Genomic DNA, 24,990 nt, shown 5'->3' with positions numbered 1-24,990 from the left:
CTTAAGTACGAAAAGGGGGTTTTCTCCTTTCTGACTGCAGATGCTAATGCAGCGTAAAACTGACGCGATGGGATGTCTGCAGCCGGGGCACCAAACGAGCTCATTGTACCGCACCCGAGCCTTATCCTCTTGTTATTTAACCTTCCCCTCATCCCCATCCCAATCTTAACCATCATGCTAGCTAAAACCTTACCCTTACATTGACCAAGCGTTTGTTTCCCACATAAAATTAGTTGATTTGGACCGAGGCAACGCTAGGGGGAGGTTTCAAATACCAAGGTGCAGGTTAGAAGTAGAGGGTATTTGTAACCTCCCCCTCGCCAGATGGTGTGTTCTTCTGTTCCCCTTGCCTGGGCGGCAAATCCGAAAATTCACAGTCAGAATGCATGGGAAACAAATGCTTGGTTACTGTAAGAGTAACAAAGTTTTAGGTAGCAAGAGGGTTAAGGTTAGGATGAGGTGAGGTTATAAATAGCAAAACATTAAGGTTTAGGTGCGGTTAAATGAGCTGGTTTGGTGCTGCAGCAGCGGACATCCATTCCCGTCAGTTTTACGTTGCATTAGCATACGCAGTCAGAAAGGACAAAACCCCTTTTTGTACATAAGTGACGAAAAAGGGCACTTTTGGTGTCAGGGGTTTGACACGGAGGGTGGCTGACCAAGCGTTTGTTTTTGACGCGCTGGGAGTGAGAATGTGTTGCTTAAACAGGTGCGGTAAAAAATGGATGGATGTTAAAATGCATGAGAATGTTTTTTGTGTTTAACACTGTGGTTTCTGTGAATTACCTGAGAGCCATATGCAGTCATCAAAAGAGCCACATACAGCTCGCGAGCCATAGGTTCCCTACCTCTGGACTAGGATATGTTCCTCACAGAAACTTCTTGGTGACAGAACGGGTTAAACAGTATTTCTTTAAAACAAACTATTGTTCCCCACTTATACGTGAGCACATAGGTCCACAGCACCATTTGGTGGGAGCTGGCCACATATGGAACTAGGATTGGGACAATATTCAGCGTAACTTGTACCCAGTTTTGTAACTGCAAACATGTTTCATCACATGTAACTTTGGATTCGCACTAGCCCCAAACACCAAGATGCCACAGCTCCTTACCACCATTCAGAAAGTGTTGAGGAATAATTAGCATCCGTGTTTGATGGTCAGGAACCACGTCTCTGAACTGACGGGAAAAACGCCCTGCTGTGTGATTTGTTTAGGTCCCCATCCAGGAGTCACTGATCCACTACACTGATCCTGAAATCAACAGTTTGGCTGTCGATTGCTTCACGAGTGAGTTCATCCACTCTGCACTACTTCTCAGACACTGTTCAGGAATTAGATAACCCACCATGTTCTTTGTTGTTGTAGACCTGATGCAGTTCATGGGTGATGCTCCAATGAAGAAGAACACCAGTCAAGTCAACTGCCTGAGTCATATTCTGCTGGTCAGAGCTCACATCTACAGTTTATCTGTTAGCGTGACGACTGTGGATGTAAATGAAGGGTTTTTTCTCTGTTCAGCTAGGAAAAGAAAAAGAAATGCTGAGAGATGAAATCTACTGCCAGGTCATAAAGCAAACCACCAACAACTCACTTAGGTGAGTTTCAGTGGGTTTAAAAATGTCTCTCCTCTACCGATACCTAAAAGCTAGTCTACGCTACAGAAGAAGCTTATTCAGCCACTTGTTGGGTCATTGACCACAGCTCGAGATGGCAGCTGAGGGTCAAGATCAACTGGTAGGCCACTACAGTAGCAAGCTGCTCCTTGACTAGGACAAACACCAGATTGCTCCTCCTGAAGCTGAGTAGAACTCTCCTCTCCAGCAGTCAAACATAGATTCTCCCAGGGGAAGCTGAGGAGTGGGACCTCACTCTGGTTCGTCTTTGATGGTTGGGTACCACCACCCCCTAAGGAAGTTGTGTCAGGCAGGTTGAAGAATATTAATAAACAGGTGCTGGTCATAAAATATATTTCAAATGTTTATTTCTTTAATGCTGATTCTAACTGACAACTAATTTAGTTTTTCGTCCATCCATCCATCCATTTTCATCTGCTTATCCGGAGCCGGGTCGCAGGGGCAGTAGCCTAAGGCGAGAGGCCCAGACTTCCCTCTCCCCAGCCACTTGGGCCAATCCCAAGGCGTTCCCTGGCCAGGTGAGAGACATAGTCCCTCCAGCGTCTACCTGGGTCTACCTTTAGGTCTCCTCCCAGTTGGATGTGCCTGGAAAACCTCACCAGGGAGGCGTCCAGGAGGCATCCTGACCAGATGCCCAAGCCACCTCAACTGGCTCCTCTCGATGTGAAGGAGCAGCGGGTCTACTCCGAGCCCCTCCCGAGTGGCCGAGCTTCTCACCCTATCCCTAAGGGAGAGCCCAGCCACTCCTCGGAGAAAACTCATTTGAGCCGCTTGTTTCTGCGATCTCGTTCTTTCGGTCACTACCAAAGCTCATGACCATAGGTGAGGGTAGGAACGTAGATCGACCAGTAAATCAAGAGCTTTGCCTTCTGACTCAGCTCTCTCTTCACCACAACAGACCAGTACAACGCCCGCATCACTGCAGACGCAGCACCGATCCGCCTATCGATCTCATGCTCCAGTTTTCCCTCACTCGTGAACAAGACCCCGAGATACTTAAACTCCTCCATTTGGGCCAGGACCTCATCCCTGACCCGGAGAAGGCATTCTACCCTTTCCCAAATCAAGACCATGGTCTCAGATTTGGAGGAGCTGATTCTCATCCTAGCTTCTTCACACTCGGCTGTGAACAGCTCCAGTGAAAGCTGAAGATCACGTTCTGATGAAGCCAACAGGACCACATCATCTGCAAAAAGCAGAGACCTGATCCTCAGGCCACCAAAATGGATGCCCTTCACACCTTGGCTGCACCAAGAAATCCTGTCCATGAAGGTTATGAACAGAATTGGTGACAAATGGCAGCCTTGGCGGAGTCCAACTCTCACTGGGAATGAGCCCGACTTACTGCCGGCAATATGGACCAAGCTCTGACACCGGTCATACAGGGACCTAACAGCCCGTATCAGAGGGCCTGGTACCCCATACTCCTGGAGTACCCCCCCACAGGGCTCCTTGAGGGACGCGGTCAAACGCCTTCTCTAAATCCACAAAACACATATAAACTGGTTGGGCAAATTCTCACGCACCCTCCAGGATCCCCCTAAGGGTATAGAGCTGGTCCAGTGCTCCACAGCCAGGACGAAAACCACATTGCTCCTCCCGAATCTGAGGCTCATCAATCCGACAGACCCTCCTCCCCAGAACCCCTGAATAGACCTTACCAGGAAGGCTCAGGAGTGTGATCCCCCTGTAGTTAGAACACACCCTGCAGCCCCCCTTTTTAAATAAGGGGACCACCACCCCGGTCTGCCAGTCCAGTGGCACTGCCCCCGATGTCCACGCGATACATCCAGAGCCTTAAGGAACTCCGGGCGGATCTCATCAACCACTGGAGCCTTGTCACAGAGGAGCTTTTAACCACCTCAGTGACCTCAGCACCAGAGATTTGAGAGGCCAACCCAAAGTCCACCAGACTCTGGTTCCTCACTGGAAGACGTGTGGGTGGGATTGAGGAGATCTTCGAAGTATTCTGCCTACTGATCCACAATGTCCTGAGTAGAGGTCAGCAGCACACCGTCTCCACTATAGATAGTGTTGGTAGCGCACTGCTTCCCCCCCGAGACGCCGGATGGTGGACCAGAATCTCCTCGAAGCCGTCCGGAAGTCTTGTTCCATGGTCTCACCGAACTCCTCCCATGCCTGGGTTTTTACCTTGGCGACCACTCAAGCCGCGTTCCACTTGGACTGCTGGTACCCGTCAGCTGCCTCTGGAGTCCCACAGGCCAAAAAGACCTTATAGGACTCTTTCTTCAGCTTGACAGCATCCCTAACCGCCGGTGTCCACCAGCGGGTTCGGGGGTTGCCACCACGACAGGCACCGTTGTTCCTGCGATCACAGCTCTGGTCGGCCGCCTCAACAATGGAGGCACGGAACAGGGTCCATTCAGACTCAGTGTCCCCCGCCTCCCCCGGAACATTTTGGAAGTTCTGTTGGAGGTGGGAATTGAAGCTCCTTTTGACAGGAGACTCTGCCAGACGTTCCCCGCAGACCCTCGCGATACGTTTGGGTCTGCTTGGTCTGACGGGCATCCTCCCCCACCATCTTAGCCAACTCACCACCAGGTAGTGGTCAGTTGACAGCTCCGCCCCTCTCTTCATCCGAGTGTCCAAGACATGCGGCCGCAGGTCAGATGAAACAACAACAAAGTCGATCATCGAGCTGCGGCCTAAGGTATCCTGGTGCCAAGAGCACATATGGACACCTTTATGTCTGAACATGGTGTTCATTATGGACAATCCATGACTGGCACAGAAGTCCAATAACAAAACACCACTCGAATTCAGATCAGGGGGGCCGTTCCTCCCAACCACACCTCTCCAGGTCTCACTGTCATTGCCCACGTTTGCCCACGCTTTGATGCTCCACCTGAGAATAAATCTGTAAGGCTTGTTGCCAGCATTCAGACATCAATTCTGCTTGCTTCACAGCCAGACAGGACACGGGGGAAAAAAATATATTCTGAATTTAACAGGCAGCCAATGTAGGGAAGGTAAGACAGGAGAGATATGATCTCTCTTTTTTATCTCTCTTTTTTCTCTTAATCCCAAATTCAGGATATCAGAAAATTACAATATTGTGCAAAGGTTCAATATTGAAGACCCCCCGGTGACACACTCTAATCAGCTGATTGACTCAAAACCCATGCAGAAGCCTTCAAATGGTCTCAGTCTAGTTCTGTAGGCTGCACAATCATGGAGAAGACTGCTGACTTGACAGTTGTCCTAAAGACGACCATTGACACCTTGCACAAGGAGGGCAAGACACAAAGGGTCATTGGTAAAGAGGCTGGCTGTTCATAGAGCTCTGTGTCCAAGCACATTAATAGAGGTGAAGGCAAGGACAAGATGTGGTAGAAAAGAGTATACATGCAACAGGGATAACCACACCCTGGAGAGGCTTGTGAAACAAAACCCATTCAGAAATGTGGAGGAGGTTCACAAAGAGTGGACTGCAGCTAGAGTCAGTGCTTCAAGAACCACCACCCACAGATGTATGCAAGACATGGTTTCAGCTGCTGCGGTCCTGGTGTCAAGCCACTCTTCAACTAAAGACATCATCCACATCAGATCACTGTGTGTGTGATGAATGAATCTAATATACAAGATTCCTTACTTTAATGGAATTACTGAAACAAATCTTCTTTGTCATGATATTCTAGTTTTATGAGCAGCACCTTTTCAGTTCCTAAGTGTATCCTCAGCTGTTGCCTCTGTTGACCTCCTCCACAGGGCTGAAATGTGTCACGGTGCGCAGGTGAGTCGAGCAGAGGTGAGGATCCAGGTGCGGGGAAGAAGGCAGGCAGGAACGTTTAAAGAGGACAGACCAGGAACACAGAACTGGGAGGGTTTAAATATGCGAGGAGCTGGGATCTACAGTGATTGGGAGATGAGAGACAGGTGGTAGCAATCAGGAGAGACGCAGGACTGAACAGAACGAGGAGACAGGGCAGGTTGTGACCAAATGGTGTCTACTAAATCAAGAAAATCTTTTCTAAATGATGCTAAGTGAGAAGGCTCATCCTCTAAATGTGCTAGTTTAGTTGTGTCCTCTCTGTCTTTCATGTTGATGGTATAAAACTAATTAACTGTGTTTAAATAAGCATTACTTTGCTAATTATTTAGAGTCAAATGTCATGTCTGCAGATCCAGCTGTACCTTTGGTTGGCGGCTGCTAAACTTCGTGAGTGGCTTCTTCCCGTGCTCCGATGTCCTCCAGCCCTATGTCACACAACACCTACAAGAGATTGTTCAGGATTATGAGCACCCCTATCAAGGTAGAGAAATAAAACACAAGTCCTTCCCAAGTCCTCCGTTAGCTGCTTCAAGTCGCCCTTTTGTTCCTCTAGAGCTAGCCTCTGTGTGTGAACGTAACCTCCAGCGCTCGATCGCTTGCGGAGGTCGCCGCAGCATGCCGTCTCAGATCGAGATGGAGGCCATTCTAGTGAGGAGATTTTTTAATTTTGTATTCTCACAGTTTAATGACTTCTCAGCAGATATCATGGTGACGATGTTGTTGTCAACAGACTGGCAAAACGTCTCGCCGTGTTTCCATCCACCTCCCAGGTAGACGAGAGGTCCCTGCCAAGATCCAAAGCTTCAGTGTAAAATCTACTTATCCTTCAAAACCCCCTCTTCCTCCTTCGTTCATGTATAGTCCTCCATGGTTTCCTGTGTTTATCTCCTTACAGATGGCATTTGATGTGGTCACTGATTTGTGTAAAGACATGGGAATACAAGATCTTCCAGAAATCCAGGAGTTCTCTCTCCTGGCCAACAGACAGAAGGGTAAGTAAACTCCACTGGGCCCTGGGCCAACCTACTGGTTCAAAGCTTCATGTCTAATATTAGACAGACCATCCAGCCTGGTAAGCATGGACATGGCTGCTCACGGTCACTGTCCACTGTGGATTTAGAGATGTATCCTTCCACAGCCGGTTAGTCACAGTCGCTGGATCAGTGCTCTTTTGCTGATGTGTGTCAGATGGTTTAGTGCGTCCTCTCCACGCCGAAGAGTACCTGTTTGACTTCCTACTGGATGATGGCTCCATTTCCTTGTCTCTGAAGAGAGTGATCTGGAGAAGCCCTCTCTCCTTCAGGAATGACTTCTATGTGGACTTCCACTATCAGCAGGTGGGAGGAGCCTCAACAGCAGCGAGGACCAGAGTTTTAACGTTGACCTGGTAACTGACTGTGTGTGTGTGTGTGTGTGTGTGTGTGTGTGTGTGTGTGTGTGTGTGTGTGTGTGTGTGTGTGTGTGTGTGTGTGCGTGTGTGTGTGTGTGTGTGTGTGTGTAGCTCCTGGCTGACTACATTAGTGGAAAGTTGGTGCTGTCCTCTTCTCCCGGAGGCTCCTCATCAGTCCAGCAGGCTGCAGAGATGGCAGCGCTGCAACATCTGGCCCAGGGTTTGAAGCACCAGCCCTCAGTGTGAGTAGACTGTTAAAATGTGTTAGGGTTATCTGCTCGTACATGCTCTGTTGTTGGTCTTCTCTTCCTGTATTTGCTCCAGTGCTCTTGGTCTTAACTGAGGTCTGTTTGTTCCCTTTGCATTGCCCCCGGACATCTCGGCCAGGTCATATTCTCAAACATTTAACCTTTAAAAAAACTTGGAAAAAAACATCCTTCAGACGTTAGTCAGCAGGTAGTCTTTTGTCCTCTACTATCTTTACTTCTTCTCCATGTGACATCGCTGTCCTACTTGTGTCCCTCTCATTCATTCATGGATTCTTCTTCATTCATCTCTTCTCCTAGCCTAGTGAACTAGATCAAATACTTTCCTTGCAGAGTTTGGTCTAGGAGCGCCCCATTGGAACCTCTGCAGCCCCTAGCAGCATTCTGTCTGGCCAATCACATCTCTCTAGATGGGTTTCAAGCCCATAGAGCGCTGTGATTATTCCACAATGGTGGGCCAAGGTTAGCCGTCTGTGTCACTCATTGCCCTATCACCTAGTGACTGTCGTCCACTGGACTCACTCTGTCAGTGCCTAGAACAAGTAAACGACTGGATGCAGTCGAACGTCCTTCAGCTAAACAAAGACAAGACTGAAGTTATCGTCTCTGGCAACAAGAAGGTTAGGATGGATGCTATTGCTCAGCTGGACTCCAGGGGAATGAAGACAGAGACCAGGTTAGAAATCTTGGTGTCATCATTGACTCAGACCTGAGCTTCTCTGGACATATGAAGGCTATAACTAGATCAGCGTTTTATCACCTTCATCAAACATCAGGAGTCAGAGGTCTCAAGTCCAGACCAGACTTAGAGAAACTCATTCATGCTTTTATTTCTAGCCGGCTGGACTGCTGCAATGGTCTCCTAACTGGTCTTCCCAGAAAAGCTGTGAAGCAGCTGCAGCTTGTTCAGAACGCTGCTGCTAGAGTCTTAACAAGAACCAAGAGACCGGAGCACATCTCTCCTGTTCTTAGATCCTACACTGGTTACCAGTAAACCACAGAATAGACTCAAAGTGCTCCTACTGGTTTATAAATCACTCAATGGCATGGGACCAAACTACATGTCTGATCTCATTCCTGTATACACACCCAACAGGGCTCTGAGATCCTTAGGTAACAATCAGCTGGTAGAACCTCGGGTCAGAACCAAACATGGTGGAGATGCATTTAGTTACTACGCTGCTCACATATGGACTCCGCTTCTCCATGACCTCAGACGTGCCCCAGCCCTAGAGTTGTTTATATAAACCCTCATGTACTCATCACCTTTACATGAATTGTTTCTTATGCTGCATCGTCTCCACTCTAATCTCTGATGTAACTTTGTCTTCTCCTTTAGCTCTAAACTGTAATTCTATCTGTGTGTATTTAAATTTGTGTTTTATGTGTTTTCATATCATGTCCTGATGATTGTAAAGCACATTGAACTACCTCTGTGTTTGACATGCGCTCTAGAAATAAAGCTGCCTTGCCTAAATAACCTAATAGTGAATATTTATAGACCCAAAAACGTTTAGAATGAAATCAAACTTGGTAATAATGAAAAAACAATAAGGTATTTAGTTTAAAGGGTACTTAACCGCATTGAGTGTAATAAAACATCTACCATGTGGCCATTACGTCACCTACTGACACATGAAAAAATGTCTAAACTTAGAACCATAAGTGAGCAGAATTGACCAGGTTAAGTTTCTGATCTCATTTATAAGTTGAAGTTTTTACACCTAATGTTATTGAGTTGTAACTGTGATCAGTAAACACGATTACATCTGTCCACAGAGCTAAAAATGGATGTTCCCTGGGAAGAAGTAATCTAAAATAATTGAGATGCTTACCGTCACCTTTGTCCTACAGACCACCATTCTGTGCTGTCTCACTACTCCCTCACCTACCTACAGCTGATTTCCTTCAAATCACGTCTACATAACATTTAGTCCACCGGTGTGCTCCTCCCTCTCACCGTATCCTTTTCATAAGGAAAGCATTTACAACAGTCTACCACCATCAGTCCTTTGCTCCCATCCTGGATACCAAACCTGTCCATCACTTTCCCATCACCACTGAATGCATCACCAACATATCTGGTCAAATCTGCACCAATCACCACGTTCTTATCTCTAGGATACACTGCATCAGATCATCTAGCTCACTCCATAGTGGTCTTCTCAGCTTCTGAAGTCCTAACTACGGGGCAAGATGTCTCGTTATTTCTTCAACACACCACTTTCAGAACGTTCCTGGAAAACTCCTCCTTTAGGATAACTCCTCCATTTCTCTCTCCATCTTCAACATGGTAGAACAGCTTAATCCTTCTAAACTTCTAGCCTTGCTACCTTTCCACACGTAGCTTGTCCACCTTCCTTCTCTACATCCTATCCACCAGCTCTCTAGCGTTATCTGTCATAGTTCTAACATTCAGAGTCCTTATATTCCAGTTCTGTCCTCATCTTCGAACACACCTTCCTCCCATCCTCCCATCCTCTGTTGACCAACAGTAGTCTACTTTCCACTGACCCTGTACGTTGGTGGTCGGTAACCTGAGCCTCGACCGATTCAGTATGAGATGCCTGTTTGTGATTCACATTTGATTTGGTTTAGGCTTTATTTAGAAACCCCTTCCTGACACAATCTTTTACATTCATCTGGACTTGGGACCGGCACAAAGAATCACTGGCTTGTGATGTCTTACGGTTGCATTATCCATCTTCTCATTACAGATTCTGAATCAAACCATAAACTCTGTGTTACTGGTGTAGTCCCTGTGTGGTAATGCAGACTATGTTTTCCTCACAAGGCCAGAGATCAAAGGGTACTTGCCTTCACAAGATCGACTCAGCATCAAAGCTGAAGAGATTCAGTCCTTCTGCCGGAGTCAGATAGTTGCCAAGCAGCAGATCAGCCCGCAGGAAGCCAAAATTCGATTCATTGGTGAGTAGAAACTTCTTTTTCTTTGATGTCTTGTTTGTTAGGACACTGTTTTCTATTTGACTCCTTCTATCTCAGAGCTCCTGAGCAGCCTGCACTTGTTTGGCTCCAACGTGTTCTTGGCCCAGAAGGTCAGTCTGCAGGGTTTTCCCTCCCCCTGCATGGTCAGCATCAACCAGAATGGAGTTATTTTCCTTCATCCAAAAACACAGGTAGTCCTCCTCCATCATCCTTAGAGCTAAAGCACACATCACAGCTGCCTGTTTTAGGAAATAGTACTATAACTCCAGTTGCACAAGAAGTTCCTATTTCTTAGGTCAAAAGGCAATCCTAGGTTACTGAGCTCAAATCCTTCCCTAGAAATATTCCTTTGGTGTGCCTGGATGGAACCTTATTGACGTCAGCTTCCTGCACTTTATTGTTTTATTCTGTTCAACTTAGACCTTCTGTAAAACTGTTATTGAATGGGATATGAGGGAAGAAATGTCCGCAACTGGGAGTAAAAGGTGCTGGGGAACCAGAGCACCCTGATGAAAGTGAGCCATTGGAACAAGACGGAAATGGGTGAGATGTGAGAACCTGCATCTGTCGTAAGGCTACTACTCCATCAGAGGGGTTACATGCAGAGAATGCAGGAAGAATGGTTACTTCAAAACATCCAAGAAAGCATCTCGGGTATGAAGCAGTCCACAAGCGCTCGGCAGCAAAAAGAAACCAGCTGCTAAAGGACCTCTCAAAGGGCACTATTGGCCCCAACATGGAAGTTCACATCAGGCATCATAGCAACTAAGATAAGTGGGAACATAGGCGCAGCATGGAAGGGCATCGGCAGACAGTCAAACACCAGCTGCCGATGTCGCCCATGCCCGACAGCCCAACGTGTACAAGAAGGCCTATGACTCAATGCCACACTCATGGATCATTTAAGGCTTGGAGCTGTAAAACACTGATTCCCAACCAGAAGTATGTGTACCCCAGGTCGTCCATGAGCGCATTAAAGGGAGCACTTGGAAAAATCTATATTTCATTATTATAATTAACATTATCAAAAATTGTGCTAGGATGTGTTATTCTTAATGAATACTCAAATAAATTATTGCACACTAATATATGGTTGATATCATATTATCAATAATCCATTTAGGCCAACCGCAACTGTGCATGAATTTTGTCAAGCTGCGTCCGCTTTGGAGAGGCTGCTGTAGCGCGTGGTTTAAGGAGTTAAGACGGGGTAATGTCGGTTATACGGACCTAGTTCGAGTTTCAGGACCTGATGTTGAACAGAGAAACAGCTTCAGTAAATAATTCTGGTGACAGTAAAGTCAGGTCTGTGTTAACAGCTCGTTAACACTAATTACTTTAAATGACGTTCAGCTTTTTTAACCACAATAAACACACAGTCTTTCAATTTTTTGGAAATCTCCCGTGATTTGGTTTGAACAAATTTCCATCTGCAGCTGTTACTCTCATTAGAAGCAAGGGTGGTGCGCACCGTGAGTCTGACCTTTAATAACCTCAGGCCCGCTGTTCAGAGCGTCTCTGGAAATACCATAGTGAGAAGACAAACCCCTACATGGGATGTACCACCAACACACGACTGAAGTGGCTTATGTCAAGAATTCTTACCAATGGAACGTACATGGAGCTGGCTCCAGAGAGAAGATGTAATATTATTACAAGAGACTCGTAGATCTGCCACATCTGCAGATGAACTTAAGTTTCCCAGCATGTTCTCTGCCTGCTATAACACTGAGCAAAGAGGTGGTGCTATTTTAATACACAAAAACATCAATTTCACAGTATTGGACACAATTTCAGATCCAGAGGGTAGATTTATAATGTTAAAAATATCTATACAAAACCAAAGCTTATTTATCGTCAGCATATACTGTCCAAATATTGATGACCCTTCATTCTTTCATAAATTTTTCTCTGTCCGAACACTTGGACTGTCCACTTATACTTGGAAGCGATTTTAATTTTTGGATGGATACTTCAACAGACAGGCTCAGTACAGCTGGGACTCAGCGCAATCCACTAACATAGTTAAACAATACATGAGTGATTATGGGCTTTGTGATGCATGGCGATCTCTTCGTCCTAACCATAGAGAGTATACTTTTTTCTCACACGTCCATCACTCTCATTCACGTTTGGATTATTTTCTAGTCAGCAGCTCATTGTTGGCTGACATTTCAGACACTGAGATACACCCCATAGTTGTCAGCGACCATGCTCCAGTTTCTTTAACTCTGGTAAATAATAAGACAATCCCACCAAGCAAATACTGGAGGTTTAATACGTCACTGCTCAAAGACGAAGGTTTTATAGAATTTTTTAAAAAGGAGTGGGGTTTATATTTAGAACATAATGACCTGCCTGGAACATCAGCATCTGTTATCTGGGAGGCAGGAAAGGCAGTGATGAGAGGTAAAATAATCTCTTTCTTATCACATAAGAAAAAAACGGAAAACAAACGTATTCAGGAGTTAGAAGAAATCATCAAGTCTTTAGAGGCAATCACAGAAGAAGAGTTAATGAGCAAATTACGTAAAGCTAAATTAGAACTTCATGGAATCATTGACAAAAAGACACAATTTTTAGCACAAAGACTACAAATAGAAAACTTTGAACATAGTAATAAATCAGGTAAATTCTTAGCTAGCCAATTAAAAATAAATAAAGAGAAAACTACCATATCTGCTGTTAAAGACTCAACCGGGAATATAGTATATGATCCTGAAAGAATAAACAACACTTTCAGAGACTTTTACCAAACTTTGTACTCACCACAGATAAACCCATCAGATAACGAGATCAATGAGTTCCTTGACAGGATAACACTTCCCAATCAGACAGCCAAGTTACAGTCCTGGACTCGCCACTAACATCAGCGGAGCTCCAGGAAGCCCTTAAATCCATGACGAATAGGAAGGCTCCAGGTCCAGATGGGTTCCCAGTAGAGTTCTACAAAGAATTCTGAATCATTCTGGCTCCAATATTTTTCAGAATGGTGAGGGAAATCGAAGAGAGCAGCAGATTACAGCCAAACATGAATTCAGCCAATATTAGTCTCTTGTTAAAACCAGGCAAAGACCCAGCATTTCCTACCAGTTATTGCCCAATTTCCCTTATTAATGTTGATCTCAAAATAATTTGTAAAGCCCTGGCCAAAAGATTAGAGAAGGTAACCCCCTTCATAATACACCCTGACCAAACTGGTTTCATCAAGACAAGCATTCACCTCGTCCTGCTTCAGCATCTGTGACTGCCTTCCCCTGATGTCATTAGCACCAACATGAATAATGAGCAGGGGTCTCATTTATCAAACATTGCATAGAATCCTTACTAAAACCGTACTTAAGCTCAGCAAAAAAAAAGTACTTACGCCAAGTAGGTTATCAAACATGGAGGACGCACAGCTGCACGCAATCTCCGCCTCATAAATCAGAGACTAACGAGAATGTTTCTCAGCTGCATTTTAGTCACATCCCGCCCTCACCACGCCCACTTACTGCCATAAATGGTCAATGCAAAGTGCCTTGTGGATATCATGCATATACATAAGCCGGCTGTTGCAGTGCTCAGCCAATGACGATGGCGACCGTAGATCAAGACAGATCAAGGAAGCGCTATTTCACAAGCGGAAGTTGAGGTACCTGTGGGTGAGGTGGAGAAATGAAAGGAAGTGCTTTTAACAAATAAGAGAAAATCCACGGAGTGGCACAGCATTGCTGAAGCCGTCAATGTTGTGAATTCTTCAGAGAGATCTGTGGCGGATATAAAAATGGTCCAATCAGGATTCAATCCCCAGACTCCCGGGTGAAAGTCACATGCGCTAACCAGTCACCCAAATGGAGATCTCCCTTGTACAAGTAGCCAGGGCGCATGATCGATCGGGTCACAGTGACAGGACACACACTGTCACACACGCATGACATTCTGTCTCAATTTGTCCCCCTGCTGATATTCTGCATTCTGTTTTCTGCGCTGTGTGTGTGCGCGTGAGTGTATGTGTGTGTGTGTGTGCGTGTGGGGGGTCTTGTTCTGTGTGAAAACAAAGAAGTACAAGTGATAATGCTGCAGGATTTCATAACTGTATCTTCTCGGCAGCAGCACTGCAGGTGCTCTCCATGTCCAAAATGTGCGTAAGCCAGGTCCTTAGTCAACTTAAAGTTGCGCACATTTTTCTGCTACGTTTTCTCCAATAAATCCCAAAGTTTGCGTGGAAAGTTGCGTACGCAGTTTTCCGACCCAATTTTGTGCGTAAGCTAGCTTGATAAATGAGGCCCCTGATCAGCCGCTAGGTCTCTCATATCAGCGACTGTGTCCTCGGGAAAGCAGCATGTTCTAGTGTTTCTGCCCATTAAATTCACATTCTTCACATGAAAGTCGCCCACTATCAGAGTTTGAGGCTCAGCATCAGAGCTTATACGCTCATTTCTCACCCCGTTTAGGGGGTGATGGGGGCTTTCCAGTTCATCTGGTTCCAGATCATTAAGCAGCGGCATGAATCTGTTCTGGAGCTGAATGCTTGATTGATGAGACATTCCTCTGGTTTTCATCTTAATCCTCATTTTGCCAGTCCCTTGTTGTCGTGAGCTGCTATCATGATGTTGGGAAGGCAGCTGGCCAGTCTTTGGAATCTGTGATTTCTAGATATGAGGCTGTGGTTCAAGCAGGTTGTCTTCCTCTCGCTCCTCAGGGATCTGATTTACTCTTTAGCTTGGCACCAAGAGTATTCCAAGGAGGACTGCTCACAGATTTATCAAGAGGCAAAGTGCCCTCTGACCTTTTTGTGGGAGCGTTGTTGCTACTTCCTGACTGTGTGCCACCGTCCACTGGTCCAACGATCTGAGTAGATGAGAGGGTGTCGACATTTCCTAACAATCCATTTACTCCCAGTTGACTTCTGGTCGAAACATTTTAGTTTCAGAAACGGTGATCTTGTGGAGAAGTGTTTTTTGGAAGTCCTCTGAGGAAAAGAAAGACATCATGCTGCTGTAGATCTGCTGGGAGGTTTCAGCGGGTCACAGCCACTGTAGATCAAGGTTGTAGTAGAAAAACTGTTGTAGATTTCTCTGTCAATTAAAGCAGATCCCATTTATAGGAGTCCAGTTACTGAGTAGAAAAGCTGGTAGGTAAACGGCAATCTCAGTGAAAAAGAAAGCAGGGGCAAAGCTAGATGGTAAGCCTTTACCAACACCTTAGTGTTGCTGGGTACATATGTTGGCACCGCTGGACCATCCTACAACAGCCCTACACGAGTCAACGCTGGAGCGGGAGTCGTAACTGACCGGTGATCTGGAGTAAACTGAGTGTGAATACTTTAGCACATGCAACAGGGGTTGGTGGTTGACCACAGCAGCTCATCAGGAGGACAGACTGCTGCAACACAATCAACTGCACTGGCACTGCACAGAACCAGAACTAACCAGAACAGCAGTCAACTGTAACAGGAGATCATAAGTTAGCCATTGAACTGAATAAGATCAAAAGAGCCAGGTCATTTTTCACGATTAGTCTAAAATAATCTAGTCCCAGTTTGAAGAGAGTAGGTGTTGAAGTTTCTCATCTGGAACTGTTCCCGTATGGTCTAGGTCAGGGGTCGGCAACCTGGTCCCATCAAAGAGCCATTATTACCCGTTTCCCACAGTAAAGCAAACACTGGGAGCCACAGCAGCCGGTACCGGTCGCTTGTGTACGTCAAAGTTATCTTTCATAAGAAGATAATCAATAAAAGGATTTATATAAAGTGGATCCAGAAGTTGTAGCCCGTCTCTGCCGACAATATTTAGATATTTTTCACCCTGTTGGTGGTTTTACTGAGCAGGTGCCACTTTTGTCATACGTTTCTTTTTAAAACATGTTTAGACTGTTCAGAATACAAATCCAGACTCTGTCACGTTTGATTGTTGTAATTAAACTTTGTAGGTGGGGAAGGTCAGAAAAGGATCCGATCATTTTGTTTTTCCCTCATTTACAGCGACGGAGATACCGGCGCAGTGCTCCTGGCTCTGGTGTTAACCAAGTTAAATTATATCTATTTGCAACAATTTTCACAAGAAAACAGAACAGTTAAAAGCAGGGCTTGTGTTGACCGGACAGTTCCCGTATTTGACCGTTTATTTTGACGGAGAAAGAATAGAAAGAATTACCCGACGCATGCAGACGAGCTGACACTTTATTCTACGCACATCGCAGATGTAGCTAAATCACTCAAGAAAAGATTCCCATCTGAGCATCTGAGCTGGACACTGCTCAGCGCAGCTCTCTGTCAGCGCGTACATAAGGTGCACAGCGAGCTGAAGATGTGGAGAGGGGCTTGGAGCACGTTGCAGAACCAGGGCGCATGCAGGAAGATTCCTCCGACTGAAGCGAGAGTTTTCCAAACCCGGTCTCTCAGAGAGACTTGTCACTTAGAAAATGTTCCCTGATGATGAAACTTTGGCTGAATAGCGCTTGTTCCTGTCTCCAATGTGGCGACACATCCAGGAGCCGTCTGAGGAGAAGCCCAGAATCTCACATCCTCTTCAGCTCAGAAAGCGCCGATATGATTACGCACAAGCGTGACGCGTCAACCCGGTCTCACAGTAAGACCGGGTTGGACCTGTTCAGGTTTACGCAGACAATCTTTACATTTAGAATTGGCATACAGATGTAAAATTAATGCAGTAAAATATAAAGCATTTTATTTAAATATCCATTCATTATTTTACAAGCACAGAGAGCCGCATCAGATGGATGGAAGAGCCGCATGCGGCTCCAGAGCCGCGGGTTGCCGACCCCTGGTCTAGATGCTACAAAATACACAAATGGGCCATTTTTTGAATTTTCACAAATCAGATAAAGGTTTCATGGAACAGGCTGTTAGAACGGGGGCCGAGGGCTACATTAAAAATCCCTATGATGTTGTGGTCCAATCTGGGGGGATTTGGGGGTGTAAGTGAGTTGGCCTCACTCTTTAAAGCTCTGGTCCGCAGGGGTGCTCGTGGTCTGGGGGCCACAAAGAGAGGGCTTGCGGGCCACCTATTGAGTACCACTGGTGTGGAATAATCTAGTCTAGGTGTTGCAGTTTTACTAAAGGAGTACATTAAAGATGCTTTGGGAGCTGAACATAGCAGTGGAATTGCCTTTTCAAAAACGGGAACCAACTTCAGCTTTGTTTTCCAGTGGCACTGCACTGGAATGAGCAAATAAAAACCCGTACAAACATCTCAGATGGAGCCTATAGGATGGCAATAATCATACTAGCAATGAAAGCGGCACATGTGGTGTGCAGGGATGGGTAGCTGTCGTTTCCAGATTTAGGGGGAACATTTAATTAACCTCCGGACATATCAAACACAGATCAGCCCACCTGTCGGCCGAGCCCCGCTGGAATGAGCCAATCAGAACTCCTGTTTTAAAAACCCTGACAGCTGCGCCTCGGCTCGGTTCACTGCTGTGCGGTTTATAGTTTGATTCCCAGATGTGCTGTTGTGCGACAAAGTTATTGCACCAATCAGTAATTTGAAGACATGTGAAAGTAACGGCCTGAGCAATCGATCGCTCTGAGTTTATGTTCAACTGCTGATAAAACCTTTCTGTGTGTGATTGTTTGGGGCCGCCCAGCCGGTCACTGCAACAGAAGGCAGGATACTTTAATAGAGTCCATCCTTTTTTACCTGCTCCACACACAACGAAGCCTACAAGTACGTCTAAATGAACTGTATTACATCAGGAGGGACAAGCTTACACACAGCATTCATCTCGTCACACTCAGCAGAACTTCCCCTGATCTCTTCACTACACCTCCATTAGCAGCGCTCTGCTTCCACTTAGTGTTTAGTTCAGTCCACATTTAAACGGTTCCATGTCTACTTATAGCTCATCAAAACGCGTACACCAACAATTACACATCCCAAGGAATCACGCAATGGTTTCCTTTATAATGAGACCAAAGTGACCCAATAGACAGAAATATCGCCATTAAAGTGTGGGAGTGTCGTCTGTGCCTCACTAACATTATTGTCAGTAAATTAAAATTGGGGCAAATTGTCTTTAGTGATTGAAATGAAAAGAAAAATTAATCACCTCCTTTAACCTCACCTGTTCAGGCGTTGGTGGGACCTCCATCACCACCCTCTCCTTGTTCTGCTCTTAATACCAGATCCGCCTTTCCCGGGATCCACTGATTTCCCACCTTCCTGTTCACTTTCTCTGCCCTTCCCGTATATTTTTTTAATCACATTTATTTTTTTGTCATTGTCAACACATTTTGTAATGATTTTAAAAAATATCTTTTTTGTTTTATTTTTTTGTGAAGCACCTCGTGATTTTTTTCTTGAGAGGCGCAATAAAAATTAACATAAAAAAGATAGTTTCCTTTCTTTAAATTTATATGCGTACACTCACTGGCCACTTTATTGGGTACACCTGTCCAACTGCTCGTTAACGCAAATTACTAATCAGCCAATCACATGCTGACAACTCAATGCATTTCAGCATGTTGACGTTGGTGTCATGGATCCATCCTGCCTTGTATCAACGGTCCAGGATGGTGGTGGTGGTGTAATGTGGGGACTTTTTCCTGGCACACTTTGGGCCCCACAAGGTGTTTTTCCAGAAACGCTGCTCAGAGCAACTCGGACCGATGCAGCTCGGCCTGACCACTGTTCCCAAGGGCACGGTTCCATATCTTCCCTCTACTTTCTCCCCTATTTTTAGTCCCTGCTCCACTGAGGTTCCTGGCAAGGCTGAGTCGGGCCGGCATCGTGATTCTGGCCACTGATTGGCTAGGGGGCCGCGTCACTGGTTGTTCCAAAGTTTTCTGCCTCTGTTTAGCTGCCTGCAGCCATTTTCTGGTTCAGAGTCTGACAAAAAGCCACTAAGCTGAGCAGAATGTCCGGCAACACCACCATTTTTCAGCTGAGTTGTGTTTCTGTGGAGCGTACAGGTTACCGTACTCCATTTACTGATTACCTCATGTTATTTTGTCATGAGTAAAAATCACAACCCCACCACCACCCTTTGCACCTATGAGGGGCGCACCCACTTTTTATCATGGAGCTGGCTTGGGAACAAAACTACACTCAGATGGGCCGACTCAAACCACGCTGTACAGCGCTGTAGTACTCCTAGAAAAGCATCATTAGTAGGTGTGGGCATCGTTTAATTTTGAACGATTCCAATTCCTTGTTTCAATTCTGGTTCCTATCGATTCCCGATTCTGATTCTTTCAAGACATGACATGTTTTAAATGAGCCAGCTGGTCCTACTTGATGAAATAATCTTAACTTCAACATGAATTTTAACTCTATGAACAACAACATCACCTTCATTTAGACTAAAACATGTTTTGGAGACAAAAGAAGACGACTTGCAGCACAACCAGTGTGTTTGTTTCTGACCACGACCAAAGTGTGGAAGCAGCCTCTGGGATGAGAGGCTAAACGTCTCCAACATATCCAGACACGTCCAGCTGTTTCCAGCTGACACTCTCAGGATGATCATGTCCAGGATGACGGAGAACTACACCTCCATGCTGCAGCAGCTTCAGTCACAACAGGAAGTGAAGCTTAACCGTAGCTGCTGTCAGTAACAAGCTAACAGGTTTAAACATTAAAACTCAACAGAAACAGTTCAGAAAGGAAATTAAAATGTTATTTATTATTATTATTATTATTATTATTATTATTATTATTATTATTTATTGTGGCAGAAGCTGGTGTGGTCCACCACAGAGAAGCTTCTCTAGCATGATGACTTTAATTATTCTACAGGTTATTGTTCAGCCTTCTGACACACACACACACACACACACACACACACACACACACACACACACACACACACACACACACACACACGAGTGTTGGTGAGACTAGACCGTGTGTGACGAATGATGCATTTAAATGTTCACGGTTCAAGTGGGAACGCAAAAGTAAAGGCAGCTTTAGGTCCTGGTTGACTCACGTTGGCACCTCGTGTGGAGGTTAGAACATGGTCTCACGGGTTGCTGGTGTGCTGTAGCCTGCTTCTCCTGATGAAGGTGTTTGGTTCCTCTGAACCAGTTAGAGCAGGTGTTGGGTTACAGCCCGGCTGACAACAGAGACCAGGAGTGGTGTGTTAGCTGGTTCACGTCTGTTCAGTTCCATCCAAGTTTGTTTCTATAGCGCCAAGTCAGGACCAGAGTCGTCTCAAGGACCTTCACACAGTCCATCATAGGTCAGGTCATTAAGCCAGTCAGTAAAACGTTTCCTTTACGAGGAACCCAGCAGGTTGCATCGAGTCACTGACTAGTGTGAGTCTTTACAGCAGACCTCATACTAAGCAAGCATTCTGAACTGTTGCAGGAACAAGTGTTTAGGATTCCTCTGGAGGAAGTTCAGTCTATGCGCACCATCCACCCTAAGAAACAAGGCCAAGTCCCAGGCGTGGACATTACCTACGGAAACCCTGTGAAACCACTAAAAGTCACTCTCCATCTCCAGCAGGTAGGCCCCAGATCTGGTGGCAATCGCCTCATTCATGCTTTCATCGTTTTTCTAGAACCACAAACATCCATTCATGCCTAAACCGATGTGTGACTGTTTCAGGCTAAAGAGTTGTGTCACATTCTTGCTGTGGTGATGGAACAGCTGATCCTACCTCCAGGCACCAGATCAACCCGCCAGTAGACCTCTGGGCTGGAACAGAACCTCTACCAGCCACGGCTCATCCTTCTGAATAATTGTTGAAGATTGGTTAATGGTGTGTGTGTGTGTGTGTGTGTGTGTGTGTGTGTGTGTGTGTGTGTGTGTGTGTGTGTGTGTGTGTGTGTGTGTGTTTCAGCAGTACAGCTGTGATTGAGTGATAACCTACTCGTGATGATGACATTTTTAACTGGTGTCCCTTTTAATCGGGTTTTAAACCCATTTTCTGTTCAGAAGAACATTTAGTAAACAACCGTTTGTGTTTTGATCAGCAGGTTTTATTTGATTTAGACTCGTCTGGTTCATACAAAACACCCACAGCAGTCAGATTCAGACCAGTTTATTATGCACACTTCAGTTCAGTCGGTCTCAGTAGATCACAACATACAAATAAGTCAAACGTTTTCTGTCTGAGAACCAGCAACAGCTGAGAGGAACACGACGATGGGGAAGCAATAGGCCCAACCCTCCATCTGTACAGGTCAGACACGTTACTGCAGTCAATCATTTCTCCCCTTTAATAAATCAACAGGTGTATTTTTTCTGGTTAAGCCTGATCCTTCTGAGGCGGAGCTTACAAGGATCATGCATCTGTAGAATAAGGAACATCTATCAACTGACCAAGTGATCAGAACATTAAACCAAAAGGTTTACTGAGAACAGCACAGAAGCCAAGGACAGAACCCTGTGGTACTATTGCATGACTGCAGCACCTAGATACCCCTGATGTTTTCATTGCATCTTCGTTGTATTATTAAGTGTTTATCAGTGACAGACCAGCACAAAGTAGCTGTGAGGTGGATGAAACTGATTCATTAATAAAAAGGTGAAAGGTGTGGTGTGCATTTGTATTCAGCCCTCCGGACCTGTTCACCTGATGTGTGAATGCCTCTGAGGTCTGGTGTGAATGCCTCTGAGGTCTGGTGTGAATGCCTCTGAGGTCTGGTGTGAATGCCTCTGAGGTCTGGTGTGAATGCCTCTGAGGTCTGGTGTGAAGGCCTCTGAGGTCTGGTGTGAATGCCTCTGAGGTCTGGTGTGAAGGCCTCTGAGGTCTGGTGTGAATGCCTCTGAGGTCTGGTGTGAATGCCTCTGAGGTCTGGTGTGAATGCCTCTGAGGTCTGGTGTGAATGCCTCTGAGGTCTGGTGTGAATGCCTCTGAGGTCTGGTGTGAAGGCCTCTGAGGTCTGGTGTGAAGGCCTCTGAGGTCTGGTGTGAATGCCTCTGAGGTCTGGTGTGAAGGCCTCTGAGGTCTGGTGTGAATGCCTCTGAGGTCTGGTGTGAATGCCTCTGAGGTCTGGTTTGAATGCCTCTGAGGTCTGGTGTGAATGCCTCTGAGGTCTGGTGTGAAGGCCTCTGAGGTCTGGTGTGAATGCCTCTGAGGTCTGGTGTGAATGCCTCTGAGGTCTGGTTTGAATGCCTCTGAGGTCTGGTGTGAATGCCTCTGAGGTCTGGTGTGAAGGCCTCTGAGGTCTGGTGTGAAGGCCTCTGAGGTCTGGTGTGAATGCCTCTGAGGTCTGGTGTGAATGCCTCTGAGGTCTGGTGTGAAGGCCTCTGAGGTCTGGTGTGAAGGCCTCTGAGGTCTGGTGTGAAGGCCTCTGAGGTCTGGTGTGAAGGCCTCTGAGGTCTGGTGTGAATGCCTCTGAGGTCTGGTGTGAATGCCTCTGAGGTCTGGTGTGAATGCCTCTGAGGTCTGGTGTGAAGGCCTCTGAGGTCTGGTGTGAATGCCTCTGAGGTCTAGTGTGAATGCCTCTGAGGTCTGGTGTGAATGCCTCTGAGGTCTGGTGTGAATGCCTCTGAGGTCTGGTGTGAATGCCTCTGAGGTCTGGTGTGAAGGCCTCTGAGGTCTGGTGTGAATGCCTCTGAGGTCTGGTGTGAATGCCTCTGAGGTCTGGTGTGAATGCCTCTGAGGTCTGGTGTGAAGGCCTCTGAGGTCTGGTGTGAATGCCTCTGAGGTCTGGTGGAGAACAAACAGAATCATCAGGACTAAGGGGGGCAGCAGAAAGCAGATTAGGTTATAATCTGCTACACCTGCTAATCTACCAGGACATGGACCTGAACTAACAACTGTGTTTACTCAGCTTTTCCGATCATTTGGGGATGACAGGGATTCATCACTGGTCCTGACACATGGAACACAATGGATGTTAGCTGTGTTGGTCAGTCTACGAATGTTCGATCCTTACAGGCTCAGATGAAAGAGGACTGCTCAGGCTTTCCAACATCTTACACCGTTTGAGTAGGACCTGGACCTGGTGACTTGGGGTGACTCCTGACTGCAGGTGTGGTGTCTTCTGACCAGGGTCCAGAACCATGCTGTCTTCATAGGTCAGCAGCCTCAGACAGCACTTCCATTGTCTGGTCAGACTTTAGATGGACGTGTGGGATGAAGCCTCCAGGTGGAGACGTGATGCAGCGGAGAAAAGCTAGTGTGGCTAAAGCTGGTTCAGCTGTTCTAACACACACACACACACACACACACACTCAGACATGATACATGACAAACATTTGAGGCCTAATGAACACAGTGCTTGTTGAACTTCAGCGAGAAAAAGATGTCAGCAGCTTATTTAGCTCCAGTGGCTGCTGAGGAGCTACTGCTGCTCCCAGTGAGGACTTGCTTCTTGCCCTGACCTACAGCGTCCATCTGACTGGACAACATGTCTGCAGGACGTCCCGGTGCCACTGTGGTGCTAGTCATGGGTGGGAGGCGGGTCACATGACAGAGAGTCATGGATGATGCTGCTGATGGATGCCACTCCCTCTGCTTCCAGCAGGGTGTGGTGGTCTCCCTCGATGATGTGGACCGACACGTGGCCATCACAAACCTGGACAGAGACAGAAACCGGTTTAAACGTGAACCTGATTCTCAGGTTGGTCAGGTGGCAGCACTTACTGGGTATGCTGGGAAACTTCACGGTGTAACGATTAGGGGGGCCTACGGTTTATCGGGTGGCCAATTCACTGGGCTGACTTTTAGGCAGGTGAGTGGCTGAGCCAGGTGAGGCAGCTGCCCCTCCACCTGGCTCAGCCACTCACCTGCCGATATGACACGATGGCGCTCTGAGCCGCTCGCCTGTTCATGTAATGGTCGCGGTTAACAGGAAATCCTCCAGGATGCTGCAGACTCTGTGTCTGCTCTTCTCCTGAGCGGTAAGTCTACTGTGCGTGTGTGCTTGCGTGCACGCGCGAGTGAGCCCGTTAACAACTCGTTTTTAGACTTAAAAACCCCGACAGCACATGCGTGTGTGTGTGGGGGGGGGGGTCTACCACTGCCTCAGTGCCGCTCTCTCGGTCCGCCAGGCCACGCCTCCTTCAGAAGCGTTCTCTTAACAGGAAGTGTGGATCAGATACGTCTCCACCCACGCCTTGACTCACATTTTAAGTGTGCGGATGTTAGTCAGCTCACAGGGACGTTTAATCAGAATGGAGAACAGGATGGGGCGATTGGACGAGCCTTTCATGGGCGACTGGTTCATTTATCAGCCCATGACTCATGCAGCTGCACAGACGTTACATCACAGACGTTACATCACAGACGTTACATCACAGACGTTACATCACAGACGTTACATCACAGACGTTACATCACAGACGTTAGAAAAAGCACCAGGAGAAGATTCCCATCCGAGCATGGTCTCAGCTGACGGTGGTCTGAAGAGGACACCTCTTTCAGAGTTTAGCCTCAACCTCTGTTTACTTCATTTGGAGGAATCTCCACGTTTCAGTTTCTTCAGGTGGAAACACACCATCATTTTATGGTAACACTTTACAATAAGAGTCCCTTTATTAACATGACTTAGTGCATTATTAAGTATTAATAGCCCATTAAATAAAGTGTTGTCAACAGCTTTTATGCATTACATAGCATTACTAAACGTTCTATAACGCATCATTAAGCAGTTAACTAACATGAAAGTCTATTACTGAAGCTTAGTTAATGCAGTTCTAAGCTTTAAACAGCAACTGCATTATTTAATGACTTTGCACCATGTGAGTTAATTACCATGTTAGTTAATGTGTTAATTAGCCCTTAGTAGTTATTCAGGTAATCAATTATTATGGTTGTGAATTTGCAGCGAGTAAGTAACTAATTATCCTACCCTGTACTTTGGAAGGGTATTAATAAACATTTAATTAATGTCTTACTAATGCCGTACTGTGAATGTCATCAGGAGGCCCTTACCTGACCTTGGGTAAGGTAAAAACATTGATCCCCTTCGGAAGCACTTTCTAAATGCTTACTAGACTCCTAAGCAGTACTTAACCATAGGTAACCATTACTGAATGAATTCTGGACCCTT

General features: G+C 46.2%; 2 protein-coding genes across 5 annotated transcripts in view; one reads left to right on the top strand and one right to left on the bottom strand.

Moving 5' to 3' along the window:
* Window positions 1-21,525, top strand: part of myo15b (myosin XVB) — a 144,268-nt gene extending 122,743 nt beyond the window's left edge. For all 4 annotated transcript variants that reach the window (XM_054736361.2, XM_070545323.1, XM_070545324.1 and 1 more), the window contains exons 31-43: window positions 1,220-1,292; window positions 1,371-1,447; window positions 1,524-1,600; window positions 5,783-5,913; window positions 5,986-6,080; window positions 6,163-6,240; window positions 6,328-6,424; window positions 6,621-6,769; window positions 6,934-7,064; window positions 9,883-10,016; window positions 10,092-10,225; window positions 20,351-20,491; window positions 20,594-21,525. In XM_054736361.2, coding sequence (XP_054592336.2) covers window positions 1,220-1,292; window positions 1,371-1,447; window positions 1,524-1,600; window positions 5,783-5,913; window positions 5,986-6,080; window positions 6,163-6,240; window positions 6,328-6,424; window positions 6,621-6,769; window positions 6,934-7,064; window positions 9,883-10,016; window positions 10,092-10,225; window positions 20,351-20,491; window positions 20,594-20,674 — 1,398 coding nt within the window. In that variant the 3' untranslated portion in view covers window positions 20,675-21,525. The remainder of the gene's footprint in view (window positions 1-1,219; window positions 1,293-1,370; window positions 1,448-1,523; window positions 1,601-5,782; window positions 5,914-5,985; window positions 6,081-6,162; window positions 6,241-6,327; window positions 6,425-6,620; window positions 6,770-6,933; window positions 7,065-9,882; window positions 10,017-10,091; window positions 10,226-20,350; window positions 20,492-20,593) is intronic.
* A 1,139-nt stretch (window positions 21,526-22,664) lies between these two features.
* fasn (fatty acid synthase) overlaps window positions 22,665-24,990 on the bottom strand; it is a 91,790-nt gene continuing 89,464 nt past the window's right edge. The window contains exon 42 of the mRNA XM_015976513.3: window positions 22,665-23,514. Coding sequence (XP_015831999.3) covers window positions 23,380-23,514 — 135 coding nt within the window. The 3' untranslated portion in view covers window positions 22,665-23,379. The remainder of the gene's footprint in view (window positions 23,515-24,990) is intronic.

The sequence above is a fragment of the Nothobranchius furzeri genome, chromosome 16 (genome assembly GCF_043380555.1).
Source record: "Nothobranchius furzeri strain GRZ-AD chromosome 16, NfurGRZ-RIMD1, whole genome shotgun sequence".
NCBI classification, from domain to species: Eukaryota; Metazoa; Chordata; class Actinopteri; order Cyprinodontiformes; family Nothobranchiidae; genus Nothobranchius; species Nothobranchius furzeri.
This window is presented reverse-complemented; position numbering and strand designations above follow the sequence as displayed.